This window comes from Oncorhynchus mykiss, chromosome 5, assembly GCF_013265735.2.
Source record: "Oncorhynchus mykiss isolate Arlee chromosome 5, USDA_OmykA_1.1, whole genome shotgun sequence".
Lineage (NCBI taxonomy): Eukaryota > Metazoa > Chordata > Actinopteri > Salmoniformes > Salmonidae > Oncorhynchus > Oncorhynchus mykiss.
In genome coordinates, this window is record NC_048569.1 from 27,935,352 (window position 1) to 27,950,894 (window position 15,543).

Here is a 15,543-nt window from a genome sequence, read left to right on the forward strand (position 1 = left end):
AGCACCCCTCCATCCACCATCTGATGTTGAATAACAAATTGAGACATAATTTTAGTTGAGCCACAGGGAGCCATTTTCTAGCTTTGATTAGCAGCAGTGTCAGGGAGCTGTATGTTGTGGTGGTGGGAGCTGTGTGTTGTGGTGGTTGGAGCTGAGCCAGGAAATGTCAGGTCATCAGATTCCTCACTCCCTGCTCCACACACACTCAAATTGAGGGAGCGCAAAACATCAGCTCTAAATGTAATTCCAAACTGATGAGCTCACCACAGAGTAAATTCATCAGATTTACATATGAAAGAGGTTACAGTTGTTCGACAACAGAATGAAAATAGTGCTAATTAGCCGTACAGGGGTGATAGAGTTTCTCAGCGTGCACTAATACATACCTCGGTGAAGGCAAGGTGTGGATTTAAATAAAACAAAGCAGCGTTTACCAGCGCACCCTGGGAAACCTAATTACAAACTGGATGTAAAGAGCACAGGAGATAGTGTGTGAAATAACATTGGGAGCAATCTCATGAAGGGCTGGGAGCAAACATGTTGGAGTAAAAATATGGGGTCTTTAGAGTTCGTTCTGTGGTGTATATCATGGCATGTCATCAATACGGTCTCTCTGTGTTCATCTAAACATTATTTCAAATGTTTCTTCTGTGTAGTGCACGGCAAAATACTTTTCCAGTGTGTGTTCTCTGTGTGACGGGTTTGTTTGATGCCTATCTGTGTTTCTTTCTATAGCAGGACGCTGTGCTGCGTTCTTTCACATACTGCTTTGCCTTCCTTCCAAAGCCAGGTCATATAGAAAGCTGTGCCTGGACAGAGATTGGCCCTGCTATTGTAGCCTGAAACCAGACACACAGAGCCTTGGTAATACATCTACAAAGAAACACTTAAAGCCCAATGCAGCCGTTTTTACTTCAAAATCAAATCATTTCAGGGTAACATTTAAGTATCTAAAAAAAAAATGCTTTTTAGCAAAAAAAAATATTTCTCAATCAAGAATTTTGCTAGGACTGTCTGGGAGCAGTCTGAGTGGGGAGGCGATGGCCATCAATGCACTGGAGGGGCCTAATGGGAGAGAGGTTATTGACAAAGAGGTTTGGAACTCTTTGTCATTAGTCTATTACAACTTAAACCGTTTTCACATTGACAATAGCAAAGGGACATTTTTGAGAGACAATACTGTTGTGTAAACTTGCGAAATGATCACGTCTCAAGCACTACTTCCAGAGGTCGCGCACGACACTCATCCGACAGTTGTCCCCTTCTGAGCGTGGCAGTGTGAACAGAATTGTGTCGTTGAGCTCAACACTCTTAAAGTATAAATTGTAATAGCAGATCACTGTTTTTGAAACAGCTGGGATGTGTAGAAAATGTTCTTTATATTTGAGAATTGTTTATTGAGTTTTTACAAAAAATTGCAGTAACGGCGTGTTACATTCTGATATTGTCGCAGTAGCTGCCACCTGCTGGCTGCACTGAGCCACGTAAAACTATGAAAGCCCATTGACGCCACCATTTAAAAACAAATAATTGCCAATAGACCTACTATCTCAAAATGTTGAGATACGCTCAGCAAACTACGTAAGTTAATATTTTTAGATAGTATATCACAATAATAGAATCAGTTGTTTCATTTGTAAGATTGTGTGCTGAGGTGGCACCACAGGTCCCAGACTGGTGGGGGGAAACTGTTTTCCTGGGGCCCAGAGTTTTTCCTGATCTGGTAGGCTAACCTCACTAGGTAAAACTCTGGGTACATCTCAACTCGCTGGGGAATTATACCCATGTTTTCAGTCTCAATATTCTTTTTAAATCCACAGGCTTTGGCTGCATCTCAGCTCCCCCTATGTGGGCCTTTTAAGAGCTGATTTATCCTCCATTACTAAGCTCTAGGCTGGTCCAGGCAGGACTGGCTCCGGGGAGGGTTGGCTCCGGGCAGGGCTGGTTCCGGGCAGGGCTGGTCCAGGCAGGGTTGGTTCCGGGCAGGGCTGGTCCAGGCAGCGTTGGCTCCGGGCAAGGTTGGCTCCGGGCAGGGCTGGTTCCGGGCAGGGGTGGTCCAGGCAGGGCTGGTCCAGGCAGGACTGGCTCCGGGGAGGGTTGGCTCCGGGCAGGGCTGGTTCCGGGCAGGGGTGGTCCAGGCAGGGCTGGTCCAGGCAGGACTGGCTCCGGGGAGGGGTGGTCCAGGCAGGGCTGGTTCCGGGCAGGGGTGGTCCAGGCAGGGTTGGCTCCGGGCAGGGATAGTCCATGCAGGGTTGGCTCCAGGCAGGGTTTGCTCCGGGCAGGGCTAGTCCAGGCAGGGTTGGCTCCAGGCAGGGTTTGCTCCGGGCAGGGCTGGTCCAGGCAGGGTTGGTTCCGGGCAGGGCTGGCTCCGGGCAGGGCTGGCTCCGGGCAGGGCTGGTCCAGGCAGGGTTGGCTCCGGGCAGGGCTGGCTCCGGGCAGGGCTGGTCCAGGCAGGGTTGGCTCCGGGCAGGGCTGGTCCAGGCAGTGCTGGCTCCAGGCAGGGCTGGTCCAGGCAGGGTTGGCTCCGGGCAGGGCTGGTCCAGGCAGGGTTGGCTCAAGGCAGGGATGGCTCCAGGCAGGGCTGGCTCCGGGCAGGTCTACAGCACCAAAGCTACTTCAGTGCTTAGTGAGGATCCGGCAGGACATCGGCCAGTGAAAGAACAGCTCAATGAGATACATTGGAAACCACTATAATTGTCCTGGATGAGAGACAGGAACACCGTAAGCATGGACCAGATCACAGAAAACACATAGATCAGGAGTGATCGGTTTGGGGTCAATCTGGGGACCTGCCTTGCCAATGCCATATGCTCTTGTCATGTTGACAAAATGTTGCGTCGACATCTAACCTTCCCTGATTGTGGAAAAGGACTCAAAAATTGAATTTAAATCTACACATGTTATATGGTGAAGTATGGTGTGTGGTCAAGCCACAGTGGTTTGACAGCCAGTACGGAGCAAAGGAAGACGAGACAAGGGAGCAGCTGGAAGAGGAAATTGTTGGGTCGGTGCTCAGCGAGACGAGAACTGCCTCCCTCGCTTTGTCCTTCGCGTCAGTGGAGTCAGCCTGGGAAGGAGAGGATTGCCTATTCCTTTTAGATTTCCATTCGTTCTGCTGGAGCTCCACTCTGGACAGGGGAGGGGAGGGGCCAGGGAGTGAAGAAGTGGAGGGCAGGTGAGGAGAAAGGGTGCGGGGGGTTGCAATACAACCTTATCAGGGATCACAGACTTCGTCTGCAGAAAGGAATCATGTAAATGATGCATGTGTCAGCAGGGTTTTCCACTCGCCACTCTCTGCCCACAGAGCAGCCAACTACAGCAAGTACTTCAGAAGAGAAGGAGAATGGAAGAAGTTGAGATGAGAGGTAGGTTGAAAGTAAGGACCTGGAGGTGAAGCTCTTGATTCCAGTGTTAGATTATGTACTGAACTAAGGCCCGATTTCCTTTGCTCAACACACAGTGTCACATTGAAGAGGTAAAAGTCTTGCTAAAACTGTTGACTTCCTCCCTGTTCAAATTAATCGGCACAAAAACTAATACACTCACATACACATTCCCATAATAATATTGTCAAAGCCTGAAAACATTTATCATTCCCTGATGAAACCTATTTCACTGCAGATTGCAATTTTCTGATGAAATAGGGAGTAGCGACTGGCATCCAACACATACAATGCAAACTAGAAATAGACCAATATGAGTTTTCCAAGAGAGGTACACATTTTCTTGAGCCCAGACTGGCCTTTAGCATGCACATCGATCAGCATCCATCTCTCATTCTCATATCCAATGTACTCTGCTGAGCAGTAAACACAGTACACACAAACAACATAGGCTATACCAAACTAAAAAGGCCTACCACAAAACTAACCTTAATGGGTATGGTATTATTGCCAGGAGTTATAGGTTTCAACATAAGTCAATTGAAGAAAGAGCTGTTTTGAATCCTTCCCAGATTTAAGAAAGCATTATTCATCACCGATCACATGGCACACCCTAATATATATTCATTAGAAGGGAAAGGTTTGTCAGATGGTCAGAGAGTATGTTGTTCAGCAAATAAATGCTTCAAGCATTCCAATTAATTTTCCCATATATACGGTTCAGCTGGTTAACACATAGGAATGTAGGTTTATGGAGTAATTCCTATTTCTAATATTGTTTGTATTGGTGGAGCTTTCAGCAATGTTTACTGCACCTATCGAGGCAGTGTTGCTGAAAATGTGGTTAGGGAATTGATTATTGGTTTGGAAATCACATTATTTTGAATTGTGGAATAACCTCCCTTGGGTCCCCGGTTCAATTCCTGAGCCTCTGTTAAGTTTGAAATTCACCTGTCTACATTTTCCTCCTGGGTATAAGAACGTGTGCTCAGTTTTGTTGTGTTAGGTTGAACTTTTCAAGGTGTTTTTCGTTTTTTGTTCCCTTACATTTGATGAACCAGTTGGGAAATTGATCAATGGGAAATAGCTCGGAGTTACCCCATTCCGGGAACAAGACAATCAGAAAGAAAGAGTATCTCATCACTGGTGTTCCAGAGGAACAGACCATAATTTCATGCCAGCTATCAAAACCATTCAAGCCATTATCAATAACAAGGTCATGTTGTTTGATGCCAAAAGCCCAATAACACCCTGCTCTGTGGGGATGGATAGCATTGAAAAACAGCCATGCCTAGTTGTTATGGAACGGCTGACATACCAGCTCACTACAGGATCTGTGTACGTACAATCCTGGTTGATTGTACTACTTCTACTTGGAAAATAACAGAAATCTGTCTCCTTCAAAATAAAAACGTATTCTGACGTGTTCCTCTAAAACCCATACATTTCACATAAAGTCAAAGTGTTAGTCCAACTCAACAGGGAATTAAAACAAGGAAAGACAGAAGATGGAAAAGATTGGCCCCCTCAGGGATTAGAGCTGCCAGGGGAGGAGAGATTGGCTAATGTCTCCCTGTCTATGACTCCTGATTGGGTAGATGTGTGGGGATGTGTGGTAAGTCTTTTAACTAATGCTCTGTTAACTATGTTAATGTCTCCAGACCTCCTGTGATGCGTTGTCCCGCTTGGCAGGCTCTGATGTTGTTTGCCCACTGAGATGAGTGCGTGGAGAGCAGCGTGGAGCTTCCGAGCTCCCAGCCCCATCCGGGGAAGGCGTGTACCATATTCCCAATGCTCCCCCCTCCCTCCCCGACTCCCAGATGTCACACAGGAATCAACAAATGTTCTATTTCATCTTACTGCCTACATTAATCTAACCCCTCTCCATTCCCACATACAGTGGGGTCATTTATAAATATGAGCAGAAATGACTGTATAAAATAAATAATTAAAATAGTGAGGCACCGTTTATACTAATACAGTTGCTTTTAACAAGTAATTTTTTTTGCTCAAAAAGGTAGGAATCAAAATGACAGTATTGACACCACTGTTTTCAATACGTTCAATACCTCATCTTGCAAAGATAACAGCACTCAGACTTTTCTAAAGTGTTGTATGAGCTGGGAACCACATTGGGAAGGATGTTCGACCATTCCTCAAAAGAGAATCCTTCCATATCCTTGATATTCTTTGTCTGCACTTATCAACTGCCCTCTTCAATTCAAACCATGTTTTCAATGTGTTTCAAGTCTGTAGACTGAGATGGCCAATACAAAATGTTGATTTTGTGGCCAATTAGCCCTTTCTTTGTGGATTTTGATGTGTGCTTGCGGTTACTGTCTTACTGGAATATCCAATTGCGGCCAAGTTTCAACCTCCTGTTAGAGGCAACCATGTTTTGGGCTAAAATATCCTGGTACTGGGTAAAGGTCATGTGGAAGTGATGAACTTCCAGTGGAAGTAAAATAGCCCCATAACATCAAAGATCCACCGCCATATTTTACAGTAGGTATGGGATTCTTTTCTGCTCATGCATTCTAATTTCGACGCCAAACCCACCACTGGTGTGCCTGGCCCAAGAGCTCTATTTGCATGTCATCCAACATTAGTAAACACCTGGAGTTGGGGTTTTGGCACTTGGATTGGAACCTGTACTTTGTTCAGATGTACCTCTGATCCCATTCATGAGAAACAATGAGGACTTTTTTTCTCCTCTGTGTTTATTCATTGGTGTTTCTAGTAAAGTGAGTGACACAGTTTACACAAATAACGACACACAGCTATACACAAAGTCAATCCCAAACTGTAGCTAGGCCCTTGGTCATGTAATTTTACCGTAGTACATATTACTGTAGTGAAGGCAGGGTTTTACATTTTTGGCAATGACCTTTATTCTATGAATCTACTCATGATGTGTCCAAATAAACAGCACTCTGTGTTGCTGTTACTAACATTGAGCAGTAAACACGATGTTGTCAGAAGACCCACATTATGAAATAGGTGATAGCAGCCCTCTTCACTCTAACCAGGTCACTCAGACACAAACAGACATCCCTAAAAATCACTTGTAATTGTGTGTGTGTGTGTGTGTGTGTGTGTGTGTGTGTGTGTGTGTGTGTGTGTGTGTGTGTGTGTGTGTGTGTGTGTGTGTGTGTGTGTGTGTGTGTGTGTGCGCGCGCGCGTGTGTAATGATGCTGGCATTTGCAGCTGTCTCTTTGTCTCACTTTCCATTATTTCTCTGGACTCCCTCTCCTCCTCGTTATCTCTACCTCCCCAACAGGTGACTGCTATATCTAAAAGGTCCATCGCATTAATTAAATAAAAATCAATTGTCCTTTCAAATCTGATGTCATTTTTACGGTTTACAGTAATCAGCAGAACCAAATAATACAAACAGCAGCAGAAAAAACAGGCTGTGGAATCAGCATTGATTTGAAGAGGAGAAATCAGATTAATGTACTCAACCCTCCTCAAGATGACCTGTGTTTCCATGTTACGATTCTTATAGACTGCTCTATAGCATACTGTTCCTATATACAGTATGCTGGTGAAGTGAATACCCCAGCTTTGCCCACTACTGCACTCTTCCTGATGTTTTTATACACCATTCCTCCCTACTGCAGCTCTTTACACTGCTGCTCCTTAACCATAGAGTCCTATAACATATATTGCTTGTTTTACTCTACTGCTCAGCCAGGCTTATAGTGCCGACCTCTGGTCTTCTGCAGTGAAATGGTGTGTGTGTGTGTGTGTGTGTGTGTGTGTGTGTGTGTGTGTGTGTGTGTGTGTGTGTGTGTGTGTGTGTGTGTGTCTCCCTCAAGGGAGAGCCGTCTGTGAGACTGAACTGGGCCACGACATCCCCTGAGGCTCCACACACCAGGAGGCAGACAACGAGCAGGACATAATCCATTCAGCCTTTTACGTTAACGGTCCAATGATGTTTTGTTCCTTGACCTCTCCCACCTGCACACATATGCAATACACACACACAAACAAACAGGTACAACCACAAGAGTACATGCTGAGAAGATCCCTAAAACACAACATTCTCTTTCCCCACACACAAATGCTGTGTACTCGCACACACACTTGCTTGCCAATGGCAGGCTTTGGCAAGCAGCCATGCTGAGTACATTACCAGACTCCCTCTCTCAGCCCAGCATCAGGTTTATAGAACATGACTGAGGTTCAAAACCGTGGTGGGACACACCTGCAAATATGCTAAAACTATATCTAGTTCTATTCACAATGCCAATAATCCAAACCAACCTGTCCTTGACCCATAGGCTAGAATATTACACATAGAGTTTAGTCACTACCATAACAGATTATTCTTCTCTCTATATCCCTGCCTTGAATATAGTAATTCCCATGTATTTTATAACATCTCACCACTCCTAGTGGTATTTCATATTACAATTTAGTCCTCCACTTTCCAGGAGAAAGAGCTAGAGATTCTCACATTTCTGTTAACCCATGCCTATTATTTGCCTTGTTCATGATGATGACTAACATTAAGATGATAAATTAGAAAAGGATGTAAAATCAAATCAAATCAAATTTTATTTTATTTTGAGAGATCATTCAGAGAGATAATTGAGAGAAAGTTGATATGATTGCTACTAAATAGCAATTTAAATAGTGTCTATTAAATAACAATTAAATTGTGGCTATACTGGATATGATTGGATACTCATCACAGAACACATTGGAGATTCCCAGAAATATCCTGATTTAAATATGATGTGAATTGTGTGTGCCGAGGGCATCACATCTCAATGAAAGAAAATGATAGCGTATGACGAGCACAGGCTAAAATTGCAGTATAGCCTGTTATTCATATTAACAAAAGTGGGATTAGGAGAATTTCTCACCTCCGCAAAGAACGACCACCGCAAACCCCACTGTGCAAAGTAGAGTCATCTTTCCTTCCGGTGATTCAGAAACTTCCACACGTACAAAAAAATGAAAAAAGGCGGGACGACTCTGGTCCCTAACGACGCTCCGGAGGGAAGGAGCCAGAACTTTGCGCACAACTTTTCTCTTGTCTCTTTCAAAAATTAACAGGATACACGTTTTCCATGAATTACACAATTGATGAATCTCCTCAGTACAAGCGCTGAAAGCTGACGAAAGTCCGACAGTCAACAGCCGTCCCTGGCACGACAGGTACCCAAACAGTGCGAAATGTCTTGGTGCTGAGGAGGGAACTGAGAAACTCCAGGGGAATAACGGTCCGTGCCAGTATCCAACCCTTATGCAATAAACTAGAATGTATCCTTAATTTAACTGTTTATTTAATTAATTTAAGATTTTAATGGCCCGGTTTAGAGAGTTACCGAGTGTAAATTGTATTGACCGTTGTTCACATTTGTGTCCATTGCGCAGACTATGATTCCGACATCACCAGTTGAACCTCTTGACGCAGGTCTTTGACATAACACGAGAAACCGTGCGCCCAAATTTTTTTACCGGAGGGTGCATCAGTGGTCTCCACATTAGACCCTAAGCGCGCTGCACCACGTTATATTTATTGGCCACCTTTATTGTAAAAACACCTCATGAAAACTATCTTCAATTTAGAATTACTCAAATATAATTTTCGTTTTATGACAATTTCCTCAGTAGACCTAGTTGTCTGCTGGATATCACATGGTCCATTGTTCTTTTGCGCGTGTTAGGCTACTGTCTATAGAATACGGCGAGGGTCACAAACAATGCACATAATTTTTACAAAATAATTTCTTCCTCCACGTTTTCTTCAGATGTTCAGCGGGAAAATGCTCTTGTCACAGTATAGGCTAAGATGTTTTATCCGGCTATTGTGTCCAGCTACATTCTGATAGAGAAATTCGTTTATTTCGCTCTCTGAGATTAATCAATATGAAGATTGGGCTATCATAAGATTCCATCATTCTTTTAATAGTTATACTTTTTGTGTGTAAAATAATTTAAGAAAGAGTTTAATTAATATCGTGCTCCTCTCACCACTCTGCAGCAATGGCAGTGAGTGAGTCATGATCAGCGCGCGCGCAGAGAAACCGAATGGGATGGATTGGCAACTTCTTAGTGAGGCATCACGTGCAGGCAAATTTCACCGACACCTACCATATGTAGGCTAATTGCCAACATCCTTGAAATGATTGCATTCATATGAATTAGTAGGCTGTAAAATGTTATAGGGTTATGATGATAAGCTTCCAGCAGAAACACCTGCCTGTCATTTGCTAAGGTCCTGCAATAGGAAAAGCATGTGTTTCACACCCAGAATGATAATTTTGCAATGGTTCCCTTCACCTCACCTCTCTGGTAATTTTGAATAATTATAAATCGTCATGACAACCCTCTATTTTTCCTCCTACATTATTTAGAGGCTATTCTCTCATAAATTCAATGCAGAGCAGCTATGACATGCATACACAACAGAAGTCCTTGTACAGTTGTATACAACCTGTTGGGTTGGTCTCACAGTTTACAGTATGGGACCTTCATAAGAATCAACAGTGCCCCCTATAGGATATATCATTGTACAGGCACTGACATCAACCACTGGGACAGTGTCTTTTCACTTAGATCAGTAACAGAAGTCTTCTTTTTGTTTATTGTAATAGAGCTTATGTGGCAGCAGTGGCATATGTTAAAGAGCATAGTTGAATCATGACTGCTAAAGAGACTGGAATGAAAGAGTAAAAACAAACTAGCACATATTGTATTACAATTAAATTCCATACAAGAGAAAATAAAGATTGTCTGGTCAATTTGATGAACAAACCCCATGACAATTCCAACCAGTGGTTTAGCAAAGGGCCTACATCACATAGTATATCTCTCAGTAGGCTAACTGGAGTGTAAGTGGTTTTACTAAGCATGAAACAGATAACATGTCAGTGGGCTGAGTGTCTCTCTGTGACCCTGGAAGAGAGGCTCTCGCCATGTTCACACACTCCCCATGTTCCAAAGCCACAGTGAATGATGCATAATGGAAAGCCTAACTGTTGACACAAAGGGAAGGAAGGCAGAGGAGCAGCAATTCGCAGCTGAAGCCTCTCCAGTCTCAACGCTAACTGGCATATTACTGACCGTCACAGGAGGAATGACGTGTGTGAATTTGAGGAGGGAACTTTTATTTTCTTTCCTCTGCTCTCCCTCCCCTCTCATCCCTTCCATCTGCCCAGGGGCATTTACGTAAGTAAACTTGAAATGGTGGGAGAAAAAGAAAACGGGGCTTTCATTCATTGTTTGCACGAACAACTGAGTGGTTACCTTCCATTGTTTGGTGTCCTCTGTCATAGCGCTTTGAGAGATGCACGTCGTCCATAACTGTAATGGTCACCTCGCATCAAGAGAACTCTTGATCTGAAAAACATAAATGGTTTTGTAGTGGAAAATGGTTGTTGACTGTGAAATCACATCCCAAAATAGGATGAAGAGGACAAATCCACAAACACAACTTCTCAGCATTAGTCCTAATCCTCATCATGTCTTATTTTACATAGTGCTCCTCAGTACATACTTCCCAGATGTCTCTTTGCAGGTAAGATAACTGAATGAATAAAGAGGACAGACATCTTGATTCTGTTGGCTGAGTTTAATTGTCTGTCTGACTCAGAGGATTGACTGACTCACTGCAGCGTCAGAGTGGCTCTTTGAGTATCTGGGACCTGGGGAGCAAGTACATCCCCACCTACTGAGAACACTTGGATGTGTTTAGTAGCCCTGCTACCCTCTGGTTCACAGAGTCAGTGTTCACACAGAGACAAAATCACTAAATAATTGATGAGTTGCATAAGACGGGTGCTGCTGCATTGATCTGAATCCATGTGAGACTGTTAGCCCATCTGTATCAATTACTAAATGGATCGGGGTAATGGAGGGTATGCAGGAACTCAACAACCATGCCCATGTCTTTGGATGACTGGACAGGAAGACATTTGATGAGAAAACTTCAGGGCATGAGGTCCTCATGGCGTCTTATAACTCTACAATCAGCGTGACCAGACCAGGTGTTGACTGGGTACGCGGGTTGTCTGCACACACCAAGTTGGCCCATTGAGCTAAAGCCTAGGTATTACCTTAGGAAGCTAACACAATTCTCAGTGATGAAAAAATTACCCAATTGTCATACTTGAGTAGAAGTAAAGATACCTTAATAGAAAATGACTCAAGTAAAAGTGAAAGTCACCCAGTAAAATAGTACTTGAGCAAAAGTTTTAAAGTATTTGGTTTTAAATATACTTAAGAATCAAAAGTAAATATAATTGCTCAAATATACTTAAGTATCAAAAGCAAACCAGATTTTCTTGTTTTTTTAATTTACAGATAGCCAGGAGCACACTCCAACACTCAGACATAATTTACAAATGAAGCATTTGTGTTTAGTGAGTCTGCCAGATCAGAGGCAGTAGGTATGACCAGGGATGATCAGGGATGTTCTCTTGATAAGTGTGTGAATTGAACCATTTTCCTGAACTCAGCATTCAAAATGTAACGAGTACTTTTGGGATTCAGAGAAACTGTATGGAGTAAACATTTTATTATTTTCATTAGGAATGTAAAAATAGAAATAGTAAAGTACAAATACCCCCAAAAACTACTTAAATAGTATTTTAAAGTATTTGTACTCAAGTACACCACTGACGAATCTTTACATGTAAGGCAAGGTTACTCATCTTGCAAGCATAGTCAAAAAATATTACATACAGAGAGAGACAGAGAGAGAGAGAGAGAGAGCGAGAGAGAGAGAGAGACAGACAGACAGAGAGAGAGAGAGAGAGAGAGCGAGAGAGAGAGAGAGAGCGAGGGAGGGAGGGAAAAACACACAATAATTCCCTTAGAGGCCAATGCACTCTGCTGCCTGCGTGTCTGTACTCTGGCCTCTGCCTGCTAATGTCAGGTCCAGTAATTAACATTTATCAGTCTCTGAGTAAGACCTTTCCCCGCGAGGGGAGAGTGATGTCTTACCTGCACTGCTCTTTTCCCTCCACCGCACTTTGTTCTCACACTATAGTCATTATAATGGCAGGCAGTCAGAGGGAGAGCTCAGATCAAGACTAAACTGCCACCTGCAGTCATAAGACAGGTAACAATGACTATATGGTGTAAACCCCACATCCATTACATCTAATGTGTGGGTGTAAACATGAAAATAATACAAATAAAAAGTAGGACCGGGTGAGATCCCCCTCCTCATCAATGTGATTTTATTCCTGCATCTGGGTCTGGAAAACGCTGAGTGGTAAGACCTTGTTGGCAATGGGTAAATATGTTTAATTTAAGTTGACGGACATCTTATTACGTCCTTGATGTAACACCTTGAGACTCCCATACAGCCTCCCATTGAAAGGCATTAGCTTTGGCAGAGGGATGCAGGGATCATAAGCACATTGATAGGCTATCCGTAGAGTGGCCAACTACTGTGGGTTAAAGAGCAGTACTGATGGATTGATAAGTCACAAGGACACATTATGCCATCAGAGGCTGAAAGAACCAAAGCTGATATTACTGATATGATAGTGTTCCTGCATTATGAATATAAATCACTTAATTTTGTTCATGCCAAATAGCTCTTTACCGGGAAAAGGAACAGTATGCCAGGATGGGCAGACTGCTTTTTGAACCTGTAGAATATATCTGAATTAGAGGCACAATCTAAGACTAGAGACAATGCAAACGTTCATTAGTTTGAGCCATATTAACGTTTATACCCAAAGACGCACCTTAACCATGACATAGCATAATCATGCAAATGATCATCAGTGTGGAATCTGGAAGGACAGTAATAATGTCCATTTGTTGTTTTGCCCATTTCACCATCATCCCAGGGTATCAGGTTTCAGGTATGACCCAGATGCAGACAGTGTTGAAGAAACAAAAGTGTATTTCTAGTACAGGGGCAGGCAAACGACAGGTCAAAGGCAGGCAGTAGTCAGTTATCCAGGGAAGGTGCAAAAGGTCCAGAGCGGCAGGCAGTCTCAGGGTCAGGGCAGGAAGAGGTCAATCATCCAGTGAGGTGGGGCAAGGTATAGAACGGCATGCAGGTTCAGGGTCAGGGCAGGCAGAAAGGTCAAACTGGGAAGGACTAGAAAACAGGAGCAAGAACAGACAGGAGCAAGGGAACAAAAGCTGGTAGGTTTCACAAGAAAAAAAAACTGGCAACAAACAGACAGAGAACACTGGTAAAAATACAAGGGATAATGGGGAAGATGGGTGACACCTGGAGGGGGTTGGAGACAAGATCAATCACGATCGAGACAGATCAGGGTGTGAAAGACCCCTCCCCAGGGGCGCATACCTGGTTGACCAGGGTGCCAGCATTGGAAATCTACAGTCCCTAGTGGGGACCCAGCACCTCTCCTCAGAGACAAAACTCTCCCAGTCAACCAGGTACTGGAACCCCCTGCCCGAGGTCGAACCTTCCTGGAAACAGGAGACAAAGGGCTGTGAGACATGGGTTTAGCTCTGGATGTATACGGAGTGTACGGGACAACAGAAGACGAACAACAGAGGGGCTAATGACCGTGGAGATGGGAAAAGGGCCGATATACCGGGGGGAAAGTTTGTGGGATTTCACCCGGAGAGGGGCAGATCCTGGGTGGACAGCCATACCTTCTGCCCGAGACGATACCAGGGAACCGGGGTCCGGTGGAAATCCGCTTGTCGTCTATACCTGGAGGTGGTCTTGAGGAGGGCCGACCGGGCTCTCCTCCATGTTTGACGACAGCGGCGGACAAACATCTAGGCCGAAGGTATGCTGACCTCATCTTCTTGCTCAGGGAAGAGCGGGGGCTGATACCCCAGGGAACACTCAAAGGGTGATAGGCCCATGGCAGAGCAGGGAAGGGTGTTGCGGGCGCAATCGACACACACATGCTGCTGGCTCCAGGTGGTGGGGTTGGCGGTGCAGAGTAGTCTCTAGGTCTTGGTTGGCTCGCTCCGACTGGCTGTTGTACTGGGGGTGGAATCCGGAGGACAGGCTGTCCGACCCGTGACAAAGTCCAGGGAGATGTGAGACCAGGGATGATGAGGGACAGGCAGAGGTTGGAGGAGACCAGCTGGAGCTTGCCGAGGAGTCTTGATCTGTGCTCAGACCGTGCAAGCGACAATGAATGCGGAGATGTCAGGAGCCATGGTAGGCCACCAAAAGCGTTGTCGCACAAAAGCCAGGGTCCGATGTGAGCCCATGTGGCTGGGAACGCTGCGCCTCACGAACATGCTTTCCTATACCCCAGCTAAGTGTGCTGTCGCCAGACACGAGGGGAGTAGGATGGTCTCAGGTTCTGGGGTAGTAACCGTGGGGCTATAGCGGCGTGACATCGCATCCGGCTTGACATTCTTGGATCAAGAAACTCACGATTCCCATTGAAACAGTGGGAGAATAAAGCGCTGGGATGCAACTTGAGGTCCAGGGCAGACCACTGGGACAGGACAGCCCCCACTCCGACATCCGAAGCATATGCCTCCATCATGACCTGGCGGGACGGGTCAGGATGAAGTGAGATGGGAGGTCTGCTGAAGCGGTGTTTGAGATCCCGGATCGCACGGTCAGCAGCTGAGAACCACGTAAACAGAACTTTTGAGTGCAGACAGGGAGGCCAGGGTGCTGTAGCCCCAGATAAAGCAGCGATAAACATTGGCGAACCCCAGGAAACATTGCAGTTGTATTCTGGACATAGGCTGGGGCCAATAAACCACCATTCTCATCTTCCCGGGATTCATCTTTACACGCCCTGCAGCAATGATAACCAGAAAGGAGATGGTGGAGCGATGGAATTCGCACTTCATTGCTTTTACAAAAAGTTGGTTCTCCAGGAGGCGTTGGAGAACCTGTCGGACGTGAAGCACGTGTTCTTGGGTGGAGCGAGAGAAAACTAGGATGTCATCAAGGTAGACGAAGATGAACTGGTACAACATGTCGCAGAGAACATCATTAACCAGAGCCTGGAACACGTCAGGGTCGTTGGTAAGGCCAAATAGAATGACCAGATACTAGTGACCGCTGGCTGTGTTGAAGGCAATCTTCCACTCGTCCCCTTCCATTATCCACACCAGGTGGTAGGCATTCCATAGATCCAGCTTGGAGAACACGGTAGCCCCCTGGGGCGGCTTGAAGGTCGAGGAGATGAGAGGTAGCGGGTAGCGGTTCTTCACCATGATGTCGTTG

At 45.0% G+C, this 15,543-nt stretch overlaps 1 protein-coding gene across 1 annotated transcript in view; it reads right to left on the reverse strand.

The window, feature by feature from the left end:
• Positions 1-9,387, reverse strand: part of LOC110522892 (transmembrane protein 132C-like) — a 179,884-nt gene extending 170,497 nt beyond the window's left edge. The window contains exon 1 of the mRNA XM_036977176.1: positions 8,258-9,387. Within this exon, the coding sequence (XP_036833071.1) occupies positions 8,258-8,306 (49 nt within the window). The 5' untranslated portion in view covers positions 8,307-9,387. The remainder of the gene's footprint in view (positions 1-8,257) is intronic.
• Between the last annotated feature and the right edge of the window lie 6,156 nt (positions 9,388-15,543).